An 18,139-nucleotide genomic window follows, 5' to 3' on the forward strand; every position below is an offset into this window, starting at 1 on the left:
GTGATCAGATTATAAACTACTTAGGTCCACTTCAATGTTCTGCCTACATCTCTCACTTTATAATGAATAATGAATCCACAATGGAACAGCTACAGTGCATAGACTACATAAAACCAATAAGGGTACTACTTCTGCATTAGAATACTTGCTGCATGTTGCGGATTATAGTAACTATAGCATACTTCTGCTTTTTTTTTCAAATGTCAGTGCAGGGTATTTTACACTGTGCCACTGTGAGTCCTGTCTGACAGGGACATTTGAAAGCGTTGGCACATGCGCACAACACCTTGCGGTCGTTGCGCTTTAAATTTAGGTCATTCAAATCACACGCGCTGATTGGCTAAAATGACATCTCACACGCCCCGACTCTAGTCTGTGATTGGTCCTCTCGGCTGTCACTCTCTGTTTTCATTCATCCAATGAACGCGTGCTAGTGGCGTTTTTTTTTGTTTCCTCCTCCTCCTGCTGCGACCGCATTGCTACAAAGTTTACGGCGGCCGCGTTTCAACGTAACCATCGGAGTTTGCACTTTATTACACTGTAACAACAACGAGGGGAGGTTGTGATACATGTCAGCTCGTCGTGGTAGCAGCCAAAAAAAACAAACAAACAAAAAAAAAACAAAAACAAACGCGTGTGCGTGTTTCATAACGCTTCAGACTCAGTGACCCACATGGAAACAGAGCTCCGCTTTCCGTGCGCTATCGATTTGGGGCCGGATCGGGGTGTTTTTTTTTGTGTTGCGGCTCCATGTGAGGCCGGTTGTTGATCCGCAGACACCAACACGAGTGTTTCCACGTTGCACGCAAACCATGTGCTGTTTGTTATTTTAGTGGCACTTCAGTATCACTTTGCGTTTCGCTACTCTCAAGATGCGTCTGCACGTTTGAAAGCCAAACCACGGAGTTGACGTTTTCAGTGGAGAAGCTGTCGTTAAAGGAGCAATCGGGCGATTTCTGACGTGTTTTTTTTATTTTTTATTTGGAGGAAAACTTGACGACACAACACACTGATTCGAAAGCAACATGCCCATTAGGCGTTTAGGGGGTTACAAGTCTGTGGTGTCTTCATCTCCAATCCCCAAACTGTCGTATGGTTTCACCAAAATGAACATGTCCAGAAGTGGCTACCGCGTCTTCTCCGCCAACTCCAGCACCGCCTGCACCGAGCTGGCCAAGAAGATCACAGAGTAAGTGGAGATCTCAAACGGGCACGTCCACATTGGTGTGTGTGATCGTTTGTGGGCTTTTAGGTAGTCTTTTGTTCAGCTGTGTGTGTGTGTGTGTGTGTGTAGGCTACTGTTTAAACGTGATGCAGTTCAGTTAAGATACAAACACACGTACTGCTCGCAGTGTGTCACAGGTGAACATCGACAGTGAGGCTGCATGGTGTCCACAACATGTGTGCAAACTAAAGAGGAATACATTTAAAAACAGCTTAATCAGGTGATAGAGTGTGGATTTATTTTAATGTGCCCCTTGATGTAGCTCAGTGACTTTACCAATGTGAAAAGTTCCCTGTTCTCCAACACCCAGTGCACAACATTTGACAGTGAAGATAAAAGATTTATTTTATTAGATTATTTCCAATCTGCGTTTTTCTCTTAAGGGTGTTGACATGGGAGATTCAAAGGACCTGCCAGTGAGAATCATTGCGATGAAAGGAGTGTACTGTGCAGGCACTGTTCTGTTTAGGCAGTAAACACAGCACCGATACTGTGCACTGGCTCATGGGGAATTTAAATAGCTGCTGGTTTAGTAGGAAAACAGGTGATTCAAGGTAACGTGTATCTGAGTTTTGCCAAAAACAACAGCAAAAAGGTGATATGTGTTTTATTATTCCAAGTAAAATAGTAATGGTCTGACCGAGATCTCCACAAACACCGAAGCTGGCCTACTTTTTAATGGGAGCAGCATTGTGTTTTTTTTTTTTTTCTGGGCCCTGCAGATTTGTCACCCAGCAAAGCAAAGGTTGCATTGCCCACAGTGCAAAGGAAAGCTAAGCCTCCGCTGTTTTCATTGTTTGGCAGCATTGCACAACATTATTAAAGTGATTATGTGGCCATTGTGAGACCAAGTCGAGTTTTCATCGGAGCAGGGTTAAAACAGAAAATGGCCCTAAACGTGTACTCCCAAAGGCAAATGTGGTGACATGGTTGTGTGCAAACAATAATTGAGGCTGAATATTGTTAACAGGGCGAGGCTGCTCAGGCAGAGAAGCCTGTCTTGCCTAGTGGGATTCCTCACCCACTTCGACCAATAATAATAAAAGTTTTGCAAGACAAAATTTTTTTTTTTTTTTTTATTATTGTAAAACCAAAAGGACATTCACACACCTTAATTAGTGGATAACATAGACGTCTACTGTATGTGTTTTTCACACTGTTCCTTTTTTCCCCCCAGGCGTCTGGGTGTGGAGTTGGGCAAGTCTGTGGTGTATCAGGAGTCAAATACAGGTAAGAATAAATATCCTCATCTCCCCATTGGCTGTCGTAGATAAACTATGGTTAAGTGTTTCACTTGACTTTGCATTTGAATTAATATATATTTTTCAGAGACTAGAGTGGAGGTAAAAGAGTCTGTCCGTGGCCAGGACGTCTTCATCATTCAGACCATTCCCAGGTGAGATACAAGGATACACTCTATGGCTTAATGGTTACAAGGTCAAAGAATCATACAGCGCACATACCATCACAAAAGGCCTCTAAATGCCGAATGTATCATCAGTATGCCCAATTGCTTTCTGTCAGATGATTCCATCTTCTGTCTGTCATGACCCCAGGTTATACAGTAGATGTATGTTTTAAAATTGTTCGGTTAATTGAATAGTGTGAGGAAATTCCCCTTTATTAATACAAATAAGACAGAGGAAATCAAAGTCTTTTCATAGAAACACGTTGTTATGACAGATTACTGTGGTCCATCTCTGTTCTCTGCACGCTGCAGTAACATTGTTTTTCTGTTTTTTAAAGACCGTTACTCAGAGTGTCATGTTGTATTTCAGTGCAGCCTGTGTGCACCTAAAATCTATAACTTTGTGTCTGATAAAATCTTATTGATTAACCTTTAGTTACCTCTTTTCAAGCTGCTCACAACTAAAACATGCTCAGACCTGCAAACATAATCTTGTATGACTCCTTTCATGTCATAAATTCGAGAACACCAAATTTTGCCTTTTCTTTTAAGATTTAGTCTCTCTATCTTTTGTTTCTTGTCTGTTCTATAATCAAAACACTGAACCTTGAATCTTTGTTGTCTGAAATGCAGCTGCCTGTCCACACAAATTTCCCCATTATTATTATTATTATTATTATTATTTTTATTTTTATTATTATTATTATTAGTAGTAGTAGTAGTAGTAGTATTATTCCCGGTACACTGTATTACTAACTGAAATGAGCCAGAACATTTATACTTTGTATATTGTGACCTTGATGTTTTTATTTCAGATTCTAAAATCCTTTATAAATAAATGAAACGCTGAATCCATAAATCAATGTATTTAAGGCTGTGTTTCATACAAATAATAAAGCACAATAAAAACAATAAATAAATAAATAAAGAGAAGCAATAGCTCTTATTTGGCACCCAACAATCACATGTCCAAGATCCCATTAAAACATGCCCTATCATCCATATGGGAGTTTTGAGCCTGAATGGAGTTGTATTTGAATTAAAGATAACCAGGGGTCACAGGCAGGACATGACATTTCTGAACTTCCTGTGTGAGCAGGCCATCACTCTGCCTGTGTGGGGGCTCAGCATTCAACAAGCTGTTAAGGCCAAAATGTCAACATACAGTATCCTGTTACACCAGCAGCCTGACACTGTTCTACAGTAGTGAAGTGTCTCACCAGTATAGTATAGTATAGTATAGAGTTTGGATTGCTACTCAGTGCTGATATTGATTTTAAAATGTCCTTTAAGCACATTAATACTCAGAGTCTCCTCCATCATTCCTCTTCAGCTCAGTTATGTAACCAGATGCCAGACAGATCTGACCATGTATCATAATGACATTGGTGTGCATACAAAATCTACAAGCAAAAAAAGTAAAACGGAGAGGAAGCATGAAGGATCTATTCAGAAAAGTAAATTCTATTCTTAACTTCCCAAGAGGTGGTGAAAGTTCAAAGTCTGGATCAAGTTGCCAAGCTGAAGTAATGTTGCTCTTACTTGTAGATGACCATAGGCTGTTACAGTTTGCGTCACATTACCTTTGTTATTTCTCATATCTGATGGTGATGATGTTGAATATAATGTGCTGTTTCTCAGAGATGTCAACACAGCTGTTATGGAGCTGCTGGTTATGGCTTATGCCCTGAAGACTTCCTGTGCCAAGAACATCATCGGGGTCATTCCCTACTTCCCCTACAGCAAGCAGTGCAAGATGAGGAAGAGAGGATCCATTGTCTGCAAGCTGCTGGCATCCATGTTGGCTAAAGCTGGTATGAATTGTTTGTTGTACTTTCTTTTGTCAATATAGATTTTGTATTGATACCCATCAAAATAAAACGCAGAGTAAAGCAGAAAACCACATTAGTAAAACAAGCGTCCTCTCTGTGATTTGAATTATATATATTATTTGAGCATTTTACCTGATAGGACCAAGTTAGACTGGATGAGTGTTAGTCCGGGTGACTTGTTGTTGACTGTGACTGATGACATCACTTTTGCCAAAAGCAAAGATCCCAGTAAATACAGCTTCACCTGAAGTCTTTCACCCCCACTTTCGTCTAGGGCTATTTAATCCAGATACCACATGCCTCTTAATCCACAAACTCGCCCAGACTCTGAGCTTTTTTTTTTCCTCCTTTTTGGGCATTTGCAACTCAGAGTTCATTGCACACAAGCAGTACAACATGTATGTGTTTTATGTTGCAGGTCTAACTCACATCATCACCATGGACCTCCACCAGAAAGAAATCCAGGGCTTCTTCAACTTCCCTGTTGACAATCTAAGAGCTTCCCCCTTCCTCATCCAGTACATCCAGGAGGAGGTGACACAACATTATATTCTACTTCCTTGTCTTTGTCAAGGAGCCGCAGTCAAAGTTTTTTTTTTTTTTTTTTTTTCTCTACAGTATCATTTTAGCTGCGTTGCACTGAATATAATATTTCTCTTTCCCTAGATTCCAGACTACAGGAATGCTGTAATTGTTGCAAAATCCCCATCAGCTGCCAAGAGGTAACAAGCAAATTGGGTCACTGAAAATAATAATCAACTTAAAAGTGCTGATGTCCTTAAGTTCTCTAGTTATATTGTTTAAAGTGTACTGCACTGTCACAGTGGACAGTTTTCTTCTCCTACTACTCTGTTGTTAGTATTCTGTTCAAACCTCTCTCTTTGCCTGTGCATTTATCTGCATTTCCTGTGTTTGGCATTTTCTGATATTTGAGTCTTGCGTCTCTGTGTGTCTGTATTAGAGCTCAGTCCTACGCTGAGAGGCTGAGACTTGGGCTGGCTGTGATGCACGGTGAGGCTCATCACTCAGAGTCAGACATGGCTGATGGTCGACACTCTCCACCTTTGTCCCGCACCACCACAGGACACACCGGCCTGGAACTGCCATGTAAGATGCAACATGACAACATCTTTTTTTGTAATGTTGATAGTCAGTTGTAAGGGTGGAGTGGTTCAAGTGACAATGGGTTTAGGGTGCGCACATATGTACTGTTCAGTTCATTTGTAATAGGTTGAGACATGCACTGAGAAAATCTAAAGTTACTGGGGAAGAAACCTACTGTAGTTGGCATGGATGAAGAGTCTAGTGCAGCTTTTGGTCAATCTTGAAATGACGAGTGGTCAGGACAAAGAACAATTAAAGGATCCTAATCAGCGTTGTTTTTGTCTGCTGTATGCGAGCATAGTGTACAAGTGAGTGTTACTTATGACTTTGACATAAAAAAGTGGTGGATGAAACGGTGACAGTGTCTAACTACTGTGCAACATGTGTGGCCTATGCTAGCTGCAATACTGTCAAAATGATGAACAAATTATGAAGACATCACCCCAGTCAGTGAATTGAGAGCACAAAGAGGAAAGAATCAGCCTCTCAATAAAGATACATTCAGGATAAAATCCACAACTAAAGCACTGGAGGTGAAAGATATGCCGCCCTGTGCAGGATTTCAGTGACTAAATTACTTAAACCACGTTATAAAACACCCTCTCATCGACACACTCCCAACACAGCAATAAACAAGTCTATCAATTTTGGAAATATTTCAATGATTTAAAAGGTTGAAATAAAATCCTTAATTGAAGTAATTTAGTTGGGATTTGACATGATGTGTTTGACTTTGCATCATTTGTATTCCATATGTATACGTTAAGGCAAGCTTTTTTATTGTCAAATACATAAAAAACATGTCAATATCGGAAAAACCTTCCCCTACTTGTATGATATGATATGAACCAAACTGTGAATTTTGTCAACTGTTCCACCCCTAGTTACATACAGACTTTCATTATTACATTGCTGGAGCAAGTCCGTTTCATGGTTGCCTTTCTTTGTTTATTATAAGTTGCTTTTCATGTTCAGGTTGAATCTTCCTTAAAACCTGCTTTTCTTGGTCGATTGTCCCCCTAAGATATCAGGAATTTTTTTGGGGTGATTGGCTTCCTGATTTATATTAAAATTTGAGGATGATCAGCCAAGAATGCTCCTCTGTAAAAACGAGAGCAGTAATAGCCACTAGGAGATCCTTCAATCTCCAGTCGTCAAGTACTCACATGTTCTACTTAAGAGTAGAAACACACTGCTAGAAATAAAAGTATTTGCATCAAAAAGCATCAAAGTTACTTATATAAATGTAATTCTATAATTACTAGAACTTATTATTTTTGAATTATTATATATATATTGTTTTTTGGTTATATTTTGTATGAACTCTATGATTTAAAATGGAGTCTTTCCACTAGAGGCAGACAAGCTTTGCAAGAGCAAAATGCCAAGGTTTCTTAGCACAGCAAACCTGTCTAGGAGTGGCAAAACAAAGAGAAAACTGTACGTGACGGCTAATTCAGCTGTGTTGTTACATTTTCCAACAGAAGCATTCGAGTGCTTGTGCTGGAGAGAAGAGTTGCTGGTTCCATAAACCATAAAAAACTAAACAAATAAAAAAAGCTCATTAAATGATCAAGGAATTTACAGGCTTTTGAAACATTACTTATATTCACTGTCTTGATCTTTCTAAGATATTTTTACCACTCAGTCGGGACCTATATCAGGGTTGATCTTGGCTCACAGTTTCAGTCTCCTCTTCTAAATGCCTAATATGGTCGGCTTTAGACAAGAGTAATGACAGTGCTGACCCTACAGTAGCATACACAGCATGTTTCAGGTCAGCTCTGCCTGAAGTAGTGCAGGCAGTGACTGACATGGCCCCCTTTCACTTCTGAACCAGATTTATTTTCCTCCTCATCTAAACGTGTCCCATCTTCTCTCGTTTCTGCTGATTTTGTCTTTCTCCTTTCCAGCAGGGGCTGAATCACACTCATTACAGCTGTGTCTCTATGTCTCTCTGCCTTTAACCAAGCATTATTATATTATGTGAAAGGTCAATTGGCATTACAGAAATAATTTTTAAATCTGAATACATCTGAAAACAATCTCCAAACAAACAAACAAAAAAAACAAACATCTAAAAATTTCTTTGGGCTGTATGTTATCTTCTCTGTTTGTTGGATGTCTAATTGTTCCTTTAATGTTTTGTACCATCCTATCTCTTGCCACAGCAAACAGCAGACATCATGTCCTATTCCCTGGGATAGAGCTCCCAAGTATGATCCTGACGCTTGAATCCTCTTATGCTTCTTGTTGAATGTTTATGCCTCCCTGCATGGAATGACACAATGAGTTACTGAGGGCTTCCACTTAATTTAACATCCGGACATTGAACATTAAAGTGACTGTAGGAGGTGTTAGATCTCTGTGCCATACAAGGGAAAAACAAAATCAACCAAAATGGTAATGTAATGTATTTTAAAAAGCTACTCTAGACAAAGGCAAGCTGCCACGCCGTGCCACATACAGTCTAAATGCTATATACGATAAATACTTCACTACATTAATATGACAGTATTTGACTCCACTGCATGTTCTGGTCTGTGCATGTTTCATCCTAATGCATCAAAAATGTCAGTTCATTTAAATTTTGGCCTCTTCCTAAATCCAAGCTGCTTTGAATATTGCTGGCAGCCTCATTGCTGTGAGGTATTTCACACACTGCCTGCAGCCGACTGTTGAGGCTGTGAAGGAAATACAGGACACATTAATTATCCCAGCAGCGTTCTCCTAGTCAGCACTTCATTTTTTTAACAACATACAGTGGTGTGAAAAAGTGTTGGCCCCCTTCCTGGTTTCTTAGTTTTTTGCATGTTTGTCACACTTTAATGTTTCAGATCATCAAACAAATGTAAATATTAAGATAACACACAAATTTAAATACAACATGCTGTTTTTAAATGATTCTGTTTATTATTAAGGGAAAACAAAATCTAAAACTACATGGCCCCGTGTGAAAAAGTGCCCCCCTGTTAAAACTGTGGTTTATCACACACAAGTTCAATTTTTCTAGGCACACCCAGGCCTGATTACTGCCACACCTGTTCGCAATCAAAAAAATCTCTTAAGTAGGACCTGTCTGACAAAGAAAAGTAGACCAAAAGATACTAGACATTAGATAAGCTAGACATTGTGTCAAGTTCCACATTGTGACATTGTGTCAAGAAATTCAAAACCAAATGAGAAAGAAAGTAATTGAGCTCTTTCAGTCTGGAAAAGGTTATAAAGCCATTTCTAAAGCTTTGGGACTCCAGTGAACCACAGTGAGAGCAATTATCCACACATGGCAAAAACATGGAACAGTGGAGAACCTTCCCAGGAGTGGCTGTCCGACCAAAATTACCCCAAGAGCACAACGACGACTCATGCAAGAAGTCACAGAAGACCCCACAACAACATCCAGGAGAACTGCAGTCCTCACTTGACTCAGTTAAGTTCAGTGTTCCTGACTCCACCATATGAAAGAGACTGGGCAAAAATAGTCTGCATGGCAGAGCTCCACAAAAACCGCTGCTGAGCAAAAAGAACATAAAGGCTTGCGTCGGTTTTGCCAGAAAACATCTTGATGATCCCAAGACTTTTGGGAAAATACTGTGGACTGGCGAGACAAAAGTTGAACCTTTTAGAAGGTGTGTGTCCCATTACGTCTAGCGTCTAGAAAAAGGACATCATACCAACAGTAAAATATGGTGGTGGTAATGTGATGGTCTGGGGCTGTTTGCTGCTTCAGGACCTGGAACACTTGATGTGATAAATGGAACCATGAATTCTGCCGTCTACTAAAGAATCCTGAAGGAGGATGTCTGGACACTTGTTCGTTACCTCAAGCTGAAGTAAACTTGGGTTCTGCAGCAGGAAAATTATCCAAAACACACCAACAAGTCCTCCTCTGAATGACTGAAGAAAACAAAATGAAAACAAAAAGACTTTGGAGTGGCCTAGCAATTAGGTTTAGGGGGCAAACACTTTTTTCACACAGGGCCATTTTGTTTTCCCTCCATTCAAAAACTGCATGTTGTGTTTACTTTTTTTATCTTTGACTAATATTTCAATTAGTTTGATGATCTGAAACACTAAAGTGTGACAAACGTGCAAAAAACTAAGAAATCAGGAAGGGGGCCAATGCTTTTTCACACCACTGTATCTGTTCTACAACCAGAGTACAGATGACATCGGAGGGGGGAGTCGTTATGCAAATGCATCAAAACCAAAAGGAAATAAACGTGTTTTGTGTTGTTCTAAAAAGCAGGGAACTGCATCTTCCTGATAAAATAATGCATACTTATGCATCAGATGAAAACATTTTTCTCAAGTGTTAAGTTGTTGATGTTGTTAATTGTTGGAAGCCCTCAGTATCACATACTCTCAGCAGAAATGATTTTGGTACTTGTAAAATCATTAATTATTCCTCGGGTGAGAAACTGTGACTGGAACTATGTGACCCGTGTGTTTTCATTCTTATCCTGGGCTACTAACTATTAGATTTAAAACATAAAAATAGCCAGCACAAGATTGAAAAGCATTATTTGTAATAACCATGGCTAGATTTAGATTATGAAATGACATACAATAATAATAATAATAAGTTGCATAACTTCTGATTATGGACCGCAGATTGTTGATAATACCTTAATATGATAGATCAAAATATGTTTTTCTGGATGGTCTGTGTTGAATTTGGAATGACCTCTAAATGTGTCTTGCTGCTGTTTGGAAGGTTTTTGGCATGGTGAGGTCATCTGTGTGGGGGGGGGGATCCATCAGGTCTGATGTGATCGGCTCTAGACGTGGATCGATTATTACTTGAATTTATGCTTAACTTTTTTCTATGTCAGGGTTGAAGCATTTCTGAGGCCTGATTCTTTTTGTAACAAGATTAATGTAATCTGTTAAAAATGGCAGATAAAAATTAATAATCGATCCTCGTTTGTGGTTCCTGAAAAAGGCTCAGTTCTACACCCACTAGTCCATCTACCACTCTGCCAGCCATTCCATAGAAACCTAATATATGTTTGTTTGATGATCAGTTCTGTTTAGTCTCAGCTGCTTAGTCACTGGATTGGTGCTGTGGTAGCTGGAAACTTGTTGGGGCAGAACAGGTTTTAACCAAATCCCTTCTGACCTAATCTCTCTTAACTTTACTTCACCTAAAAAATCTCTTCCCGACTGGTGGCAACTCCCTCTCTATCCTAAGAATAACATCCCTTCATTTGTTTTACAGTGATGATGGCAAAGGAGAAGCCACCTATCACTGTTGTCGGAGATGTAGGAGGCAGAATCGCCATCATTGTTGTAAGATCTCAAGTTTATTTATATATTTTTTCATTCTGTTCTAATTGATTCCTCCTATCACTGAGAATCTGACCAAACAACTGTACTGGAACGATGCAGTGTGAGGAATGGATTTCATAATTGCACATAGTGTTATAGGAATGAGGTTTTCACACATTGATCACTAGGTTAAAGGTAATCTGTAGAATCATTGGCCTGTAGTAGCACTTCAGAGCTGTCAGAAGCAGATAAATCTTTGGTCTCGTGGACATGCTTGAACTTGTGCACTTGGAGTCATGGTTGCTAGTAAACATTCAATTAATGATGTAAGCTTCAAATGTCAAATGAAAAATCAGCTCAGCAAGTGGTTTGAGGAATTATATTCATTTAATAATTTCTTCATGTTTAAAAGAAACCATCACTATATAAGAATATTGGAGCAAGCTTTGTGTTTGTGATGCTTTATGGGCTCGGACAGATTTATATCAGTCATGACACCTCCCAAGTCAAAGATATTTAGAATAAACTCAAAATATAAGCTACTAAATGTTTGCCTTGTTCTTATTCCCTTTCACCTTATAATCCCTACCCCTCTCAGGATGACATCATAGATGATGTGGAGGATTTTGTAGCAGCAGCAGATATCCTGAAGGAGAGGGGAGCCTACAAGATCTACATTATGGCTACACATGGTCTCCTGTCTGCAGAGGCACCAAGACTAATAGAGGAGTCTGCAATTGATGAGGTAAAATCCCTAGTACATAAACATATTTCAGATAGAAATAAACCTTCTCATACATTGTTTTTTTTTTCTTTGTATTTGCTTGTCTCACTGTATTTTCTGAAACAAAGAATGGTTTGAAATGAAAAAAAAAAATCATAACACAGTGTAATTAAATTTATTAAGAATGTGTTTCAGGTGACAGACAGACTTTTAGTATACAGGTTATATATTCATCATTTGCTGTTGCCTTTGCTAATGCTATTACATTGCGCCTCCAGGTGGTGGTGACCAACACTGTTCCTCATGAGGTGCAGAAGTTGCAGTGTCCAAAAATTAAAACTGTGGATGTGAGTATGATTCTGGCTGAGGCCATCCGACGCATCCACAATGGAGAGTCCATGGCTTATTTGTTCCGCAACATTGCTGTGGATGACTAAGGCAACGCATACATTTACATTCCTATATATACAAAGACAAAACATTACCAAGCACACACGCAGAGGGCCAAGAATCTAGTTTACCCCACTTTCTGTTTGCTGTACTGATGAACACGCCGACAGAAATTTACTGTATTTACTGTATGTTACATATAAAGCAACTCAAATCTGCTTTGTTCCTCTGTTGCATAGTGGGACTGTACAAATGACACAGACTGTTTCACTTCACTAATATATGCTTCCTTACCATCTGAAAGCATAAATGGCAAACACAGTGTATTGAGCAGCCTTTCAGAACGCTGTAGAATCTGTCAAATAAAATTATTCTTTTTGGGTGAATGGGGCTCTGTCATTTGTGGTTTAAAATGATTCAAGTGTAAAAATGTTTTAGTCACTGATTAAAAAAAACTACCACAGTAACACAGGTGGCGTTATAAAGAGCAAAAATGGTTTGCATTTTGTAGTGGAAGTGTGAAGAGATTTCTGGAACTGTCAGAAACTGTCACAAATGTGTGGCAGAGTGGCCTCACACCTGAACCCAAACTTTCAGTTGCAGTTTCAGTCACAGCTGAGACTGCTTGGTTTGTGAAGCATGGAAAATCATGAAATGTCACACTACAGTGTCCAGCTGCAGATGAAGATGGATTAAAAAAAAAAGGTCTTATAAAACTTTTCTTCTTTATGCCAAAGAAGTCTGCATGGCATCTTTTAGTTGCAGTATACTATACAGGACAGCGCTTATTAATAAACACAATGCAGTGCAGGAAAAAGATTCTTTGTAGGCAGGCTGGTGGGATGTCATTGCTGCCATTGTGCCAAGATTTTAGAAAAAAAATGAATATATTGTAATCTTAAAGGTCTTTTTTTTTTTTACTGCTGTTATTTAGTCTTTAAATACAATTTAAATTGGTGACTAATTTACTCAAATCTCACACATTGACACATGACATAAAGGCGCTGAGTGTCTGAGTAAATATAGGCCTGTGTGACACATTTACAGTTATTTTTATGCTGCTGTGTAGGCTGAAACAAGTCATAAAATCTGCATTATGATAAATCGTCCTTACCGCTGTAGTTTATATGCTGGCAACACACGCTGCTAACGTTTCATTATAGTTATAATAATAATGTTGCTGTGTTCAGTCCAGGACCCTGAACTTGTTCTAAACGCCTCAGGGTCATTTTTATCTGCTGAGGAGCTTTGACCAAGTCCAGGAGCAAAGACATCTGAGAAGCTGAGTTAAAACTACATGAATAGCTTCCTTTAGTGCAGTTCGAATCTGACCATTGAATGCTAGTCAACGTGTAATTTCACATACATTTTCTACTCTGACATGCTCAAAACTTTCAACCTAAAGTAAACTAGAGCTCTGTGTTAAAAGATGAGAAATCCACACACCTGCTTGAGTGAGAAGCTGCAAGTCCTCCATCCCTTCACAAATAAGCAAGAGCGAAGTGCGGAAGAATGTTTAAATGTGGACTGAAAGAGGAACTGCCCGCAAACGTTGGCTCGGCCACTTCCTCAAATTAAAACAGGAAACTTGGTTCAGTCTAATCTGATGGAGTAGGGTGGGGGTGGGGGTCACGGACCTGAGCACAACTGCCTCTGCTCGGCAGGTTGGGTTAAGGGGAACCGTGCAGATATTTCAGGAACTGCACAATGATCCATTTTGTGAACTGGTTAAACAGGAGTGTGGCTGGACTACCATTAGGTAGTCAGATGTTTGTGCTGGGGCAGCTCAGTTTGTTTTGCCTAACCTTTATTCTTTGAACCTTAATGTGAAGCTAGATCGCAGTGTTCACATTGCCTTGGTAAATGAATCCACACTTGCTTCCACCTAAATTTGGAGATGTTAAACAGAGTTTTTTCAGATGTTTGCTTTGAACTAAAATGTGTTTTATGGTTTAGAAAGGTTAGATGTGATAAATAATAAACCTCATAATAGTCACCATACAGTCAGTGTGTGGACACTTAAATATAAAAATAAAAATGAAGGAAATTTAAAACTTTAAGTTTGAGTTAATGTCACTCAAATGTCTTATTGAGATTTTACACTTCTTACAATGAAGTATCTTGAAGGTATCATTTTAAACCCCGGGGTTTGCTCACACTCAGTTGTGGTGAATTTTACATCTGTTTGTTTTTTCACCAACAGATGGCGACAGAGTTTTTAAAATACAGTGCACGACACTGAGAAACATAGGACTCTTAAGTCTACAGTGAATTTACTAGATTGAGTCACTTATTTCAGTTTTCAATTTGATTCTCTAACACATGCATTGAATAGACAATGAGATAGCTGAACGATTTCCTGACCCCATAAAAAGGGCAGCTCTAAAAAAATGTATTGACTGGGGTCACAATAAGTGAATATGAACTCTGGAAAAATAATACTAAAAGTGTTAGCAGCCCTACAATACAGAAAATAATATTAATGCATCTTTTTAGTTTTGTTTACTCATTCATTCACTAGATTGCCGTTTATTCTTGCACTGACGGCGATTTCCCTGAAGAAATTATTAAAATTTAAAGAGTGATTTTATAGATCTAACGACAGCAAGGCCACACAAATATTTAACTTTTTTTGTACATTTATTGCACATTTAGATTCACATTCCACTTACATTACATTAAAACAATAACATCTGTGAAAATTTGCAATGATAAAAAAAAAAAAAATCAAATTTATAAAAGAAACGACCTGAAAACATTATTTAGAGTTGTCATTTCAAAATGAAAAGTGCATTAGCAGTTCATATTTGCCACACACACAAACATAAGAGTTATGTCATGTAACAGGCAAACTGCAACCAAGTACAAAAATTGTAAACATTTTTGATGTGCTACAGGTGAATTAGTTAATTAAAACAATTTACATGATACAACCTTTGCACAAACAACGACATATATGCACATTTTCTTCCAGTAAACAATCTGTTAGCAACTCTCCAAATACCTTGGTGTAAATGTCATTTAATTTGAAAGTCAAATGTTATACATTGATCTAACCACCAGCCGTGTGTCACCAAATAAGCAGCAACATTACATCAAGTGAAGAACAGGATGATTAGTTCAGCTTTCTTCTCTGCACTTGATTTAATTCAGATTCTTAAATATTCTGGTTGCGCTCTTAATACCATTGTCCTTCTCAGCTGTGAATTGTGAATTGTCTTTGTTGGTCCAGATCACAGCTCTTCACTTCACATGCACAGTAACTCAAAGTCCAGGCTTTTCTCTTTCGTCCAGCATCACTGAGTTTCACTCCTCATCCCTTCACGAAACCAAAACCTTCTCCTTCACTATGACAGGATACAGCTGTTGGTCTTGTTCATGGGCGGCCGGAAGTTGATGTCTTTCGGAAAGGTCTCCCTGCGTCTGCGTAGCGCGGGGCTGAGGTGGCTGGGAAGGTTTACCTGTTGCAGGAGCTCCTTGAACACCTCCACCACGTTAGCATTTTCCTTTGCGGATGCTTCCAGGTAACTGTTGTTCCAATCCATCTCAACAGTTGATAGCACATCCTCACTGGACACCTGACGCTCTTCCTCCCGATCTACCTTGTTCCCAATCACTACAATGGGGGTGTACTTGTCCTCCTTGATCTCCAGAATTTCATCTCGAAGGCTCTTGACAGCCTCCAGTGACTCTGCGTCATCCACAGCGTACACCAGTGCGAAGGCATCGCTGTTTTGGATGGAGAGCTTGCGCATGGCAGGGAAGGAGTAGCTGCCGCTGGTGTCAAGGATCTCCACGGTGACCTTGACCCCGCCAATGTCATATTCCTTGCTGTGCAGCTCCTCTACTGTTCGCCGGTGTTTGGGCTCAAATGTGTCCTGGAGGAAGCGTCGGATCAGTGCCGTCTTGCCTACTCCTGCTGCCCCCAGAAACACTAGACGCACCTGAGTCTTCTCCTTCACCTCCAGAGACATGCTGCCTTTTTGAAAATGTTTTTGGCCAAAGTGACTTTACTCACTTCCTCTCAATGGTCAAAGCAGCTTCTGTTAAACTGACACCTGTCACTGATTTACACCTTTCCTGTCAAGGTTCCTTAAAAATCTCCCCTTCAGCAATTTGTCGTGTCTCTTCTTGTAGAGCTTCGGTTCTTGCCTTTTTTCTCCTCCAGTGTTTTCTCTCAAACTGGTAGCGACACGCTGTCAAGCCTCCTTAGAGTTGCTGGTTGGGTGCTCCACTGTATCTCTGATCCCACACACTTTGCCTTTTATGCCTGTTTTGGTGAGAGAGCTTCCATCCCCTGCTCCAGTTCCAGCCAATCAGCTGAAGGCAGCCTGTTGAAGTGTAACATGAAGGCAACCAATGACAGCAAAGCATGCAAACCAGTGTACGGAGCCAGCTCAGGAGGAGAAACAAGGCAATGTCTAAAAGTGAATAAACAGCAAGCAGAGAATGGAAAATACTGGTTTATCACAGTCCTGATTATAATTCAGTACAAACTGACACAAATATCAAAAGAAAAAACAGTTCTACACAGATTTTCTGTGGTTAGATAAAGGTGTATAATTATATCATGGTGATTTATATCCTTTTTATTTAATGATTATTCAAATGTTGCATCATCAAATACTTACTCTCTGACATCTTTTCGTATTAATGTTTGCCATGCCAAACATATTCATATAACCAATAATTAAATTGCTGTATAGAATCTGATTGTGACAAGAATGCTAAGTACCATATCAGGTAATAAATTATTCACCTCCTAGATGCATTTTTTTACACACCACAAATGACAGCAACCACCTACAAAGTATGTATAATGAAAATTTACATAATCCTATTTGTGGGAAGATGAAGCATGACATGAATAAAGAGTTACATATTCTAGAAAAGGCAGTCACTTCATTTTGTTCCACACAATCTGAGAGTTATGGACTGATAACATAGTGACAGATTGGAAATGTATGCTGGCCCTCAACCAACTAGAATTTCATAATCCTATAGTATTATTGCACTGATTAATATTGGATAAGCGCACAGTTTTGGTCTTCAGTCAGAAGTCGAGGCAGTTGCAGTAGTGTTTCTCCTATCAATTTGTTGTTCTCATATCCCCACAAGTAGAAGAAAACATCTGAACTAAAACCATGTGATACATTTTTTGTGATGTGAGGAAATTAAAAACTGCCTTTGCTGAACTGATCTGTCCTGAAGCCAATGACAGTTTACTTATGCAAATTCTAGGGAGAATATTAATTAATATGAAAAAATAATAAAACAATATGATTCTGATCTTTCATTTCTATTTTGTACTGTGCCCTTTGAATTAATAAGTGACTTGGCCGCTACAGAGTTTCAGCTAACGTACAGACATTCATACATTATACTGAAGTATTTTTTGATACACTAGGGAATTCATGTTCCCCCCAGTCACTGCAATTATTCATTTTCTTCCAGGTATGCTAACACCTGACTCCAATTAACTTTTTGGAAGTTATTATTCCAAGGGTTCACATACTTATTCCACAGCATGAGGTTTTTATGGTTGTTCTCAATAAAGACATGAAAGATCAGAATTTCCTTGTGTTATTATTTTACGCACATCATATTTGTTAATAACCTTGACTCAGATGAAAATCAGATCAGATTTTGTGACAAATTAATGCAGAAAACCTAAACATATTTTTCTTGCGACTATATAGATCACTTCACTCTCACGTGGCAATTCATGACCATGTGTGAATAACCTTCAGCTGTCCTTGCTGTCCAATTACATGTGATGCATTGCCTGCAAGTGTCTGAGAACAAATCTTGCCAGCCTCCAGTTTGTCAGAGTTTGTTCTAGAGGAGTGAGCCTGACTCATGATCCTCTTAAATTTCCCCTGAGACGAGCATCATCTCACAGACTGTGACTCTCAGTGCCTTGTTAGGTTAGGCAACAGTGTGGAACTCCAATAAGCCCTAGGGGACACTATAACCCCTGCCATCGACCCACCGACACACACTTTAATATTCACTCATACACTGTCTCCTCAGGGGGCTGATGTACTTGATGGGCAGTGGAGCAGAGCTAAGCATTGTGGGAATATTAGCTGTGGACTTCGTCCTGACACAGTTTTAGGAACGTTAATGGGTGCAGTTACTGCTGTAGAATTTAAATCAGGGTGTCTGGACTCACTTCTAATCAG

General features: G+C 39.3%; 2 protein-coding genes across 3 annotated transcripts; one reads left to right on the forward strand and one right to left on the reverse strand.

Annotated features, from left to right (window-relative positions):
• The first annotated feature begins 460 nt into the window (after nucleotides 1-460).
• On the forward strand, nucleotides 461-12,340 carry LOC113162021 (phosphoribosyl pyrophosphate synthase-associated protein 1-like). Of its 2 annotated transcripts, XM_026359959.1 has the most exons (11): nucleotides 461-1,189; nucleotides 2,403-2,455; nucleotides 2,555-2,621; nucleotides 4,275-4,447; nucleotides 4,884-4,999; nucleotides 5,132-5,187; nucleotides 5,427-5,572; nucleotides 7,741-7,785; nucleotides 10,791-10,861; nucleotides 11,439-11,585; nucleotides 11,843-12,340. In XM_026359959.1, exons 1-11 carry the CDS (start codon nucleotides 1,026-1,028, stop codon nucleotides 11,999-12,001), a joined length of 1,197 nt encoding a protein of 398 aa, XP_026215744.1. In that variant the 5' UTR covers nucleotides 461-1,025; the 3' UTR covers nucleotides 12,002-12,340. The 2 variants fall into 2 exon arrangements, with proteins under 2 accessions (XP_026215744.1, XP_026215745.1); XM_026359960.1 differs by lacking the exon at nucleotides 7,741-7,785.
• A 2,371-nt stretch (nucleotides 12,341-14,711) lies between these two features.
• LOC113162201 (GTP-binding protein Rhes-like) lies at nucleotides 14,712-16,173 on the reverse strand. The gene has a single exon (XM_026360224.1). The coding sequence runs from the start codon at nucleotides 15,926-15,928 to the stop codon at nucleotides 15,302-15,304; it is 627 nt and encodes a 208-aa protein (XP_026216009.1). The 5' UTR covers nucleotides 15,929-16,173; the 3' UTR covers nucleotides 14,712-15,301.
• Between the last annotated feature and the right edge of the window lie 1,966 nt (nucleotides 16,174-18,139).

The sequence above is a fragment of the Anabas testudineus genome, chromosome 1 (assembly GCF_900324465.2).
Source record: "Anabas testudineus chromosome 1, fAnaTes1.2, whole genome shotgun sequence".
NCBI lineage: Eukaryota > Metazoa > Chordata > Actinopteri > Anabantiformes > Anabantidae > Anabas > Anabas testudineus.

What these genes read in the sequence shown, in the direction of transcription:
- LOC113162021 (XM_026359959.1), top strand. Translation starts at nt 1,026, where the DNA reads ATGCCCATTAGGCGTTTAGGGGGTTACAAGTCTGTGGTGTCTTCATCT. An exon ending in ATCCATGTTGGCTAAAGCTG is followed by an intron (nt 4,448 to 4,883) that starts GTATGAATTGTT and finishes TTTATGTTGCAG; the next exon opens with GTCTAACTCACATCATCACC. An exon ending in TCCCCATCAGCTGCCAAGAG is followed by an intron (nt 5,188 to 5,426) that starts GTAACAAGCAAA and finishes TGTCTGTATTAG; the next exon opens with AGCTCAGTCCTACGCTGAGA.
- LOC113162201 (XM_026360224.1), bottom strand. Translation starts at nt 15,928, where the DNA reads ATGTCTCTGGAGGTGAAGGAGAAGACTCAGGTGCGTCTAGTGTTTCTG.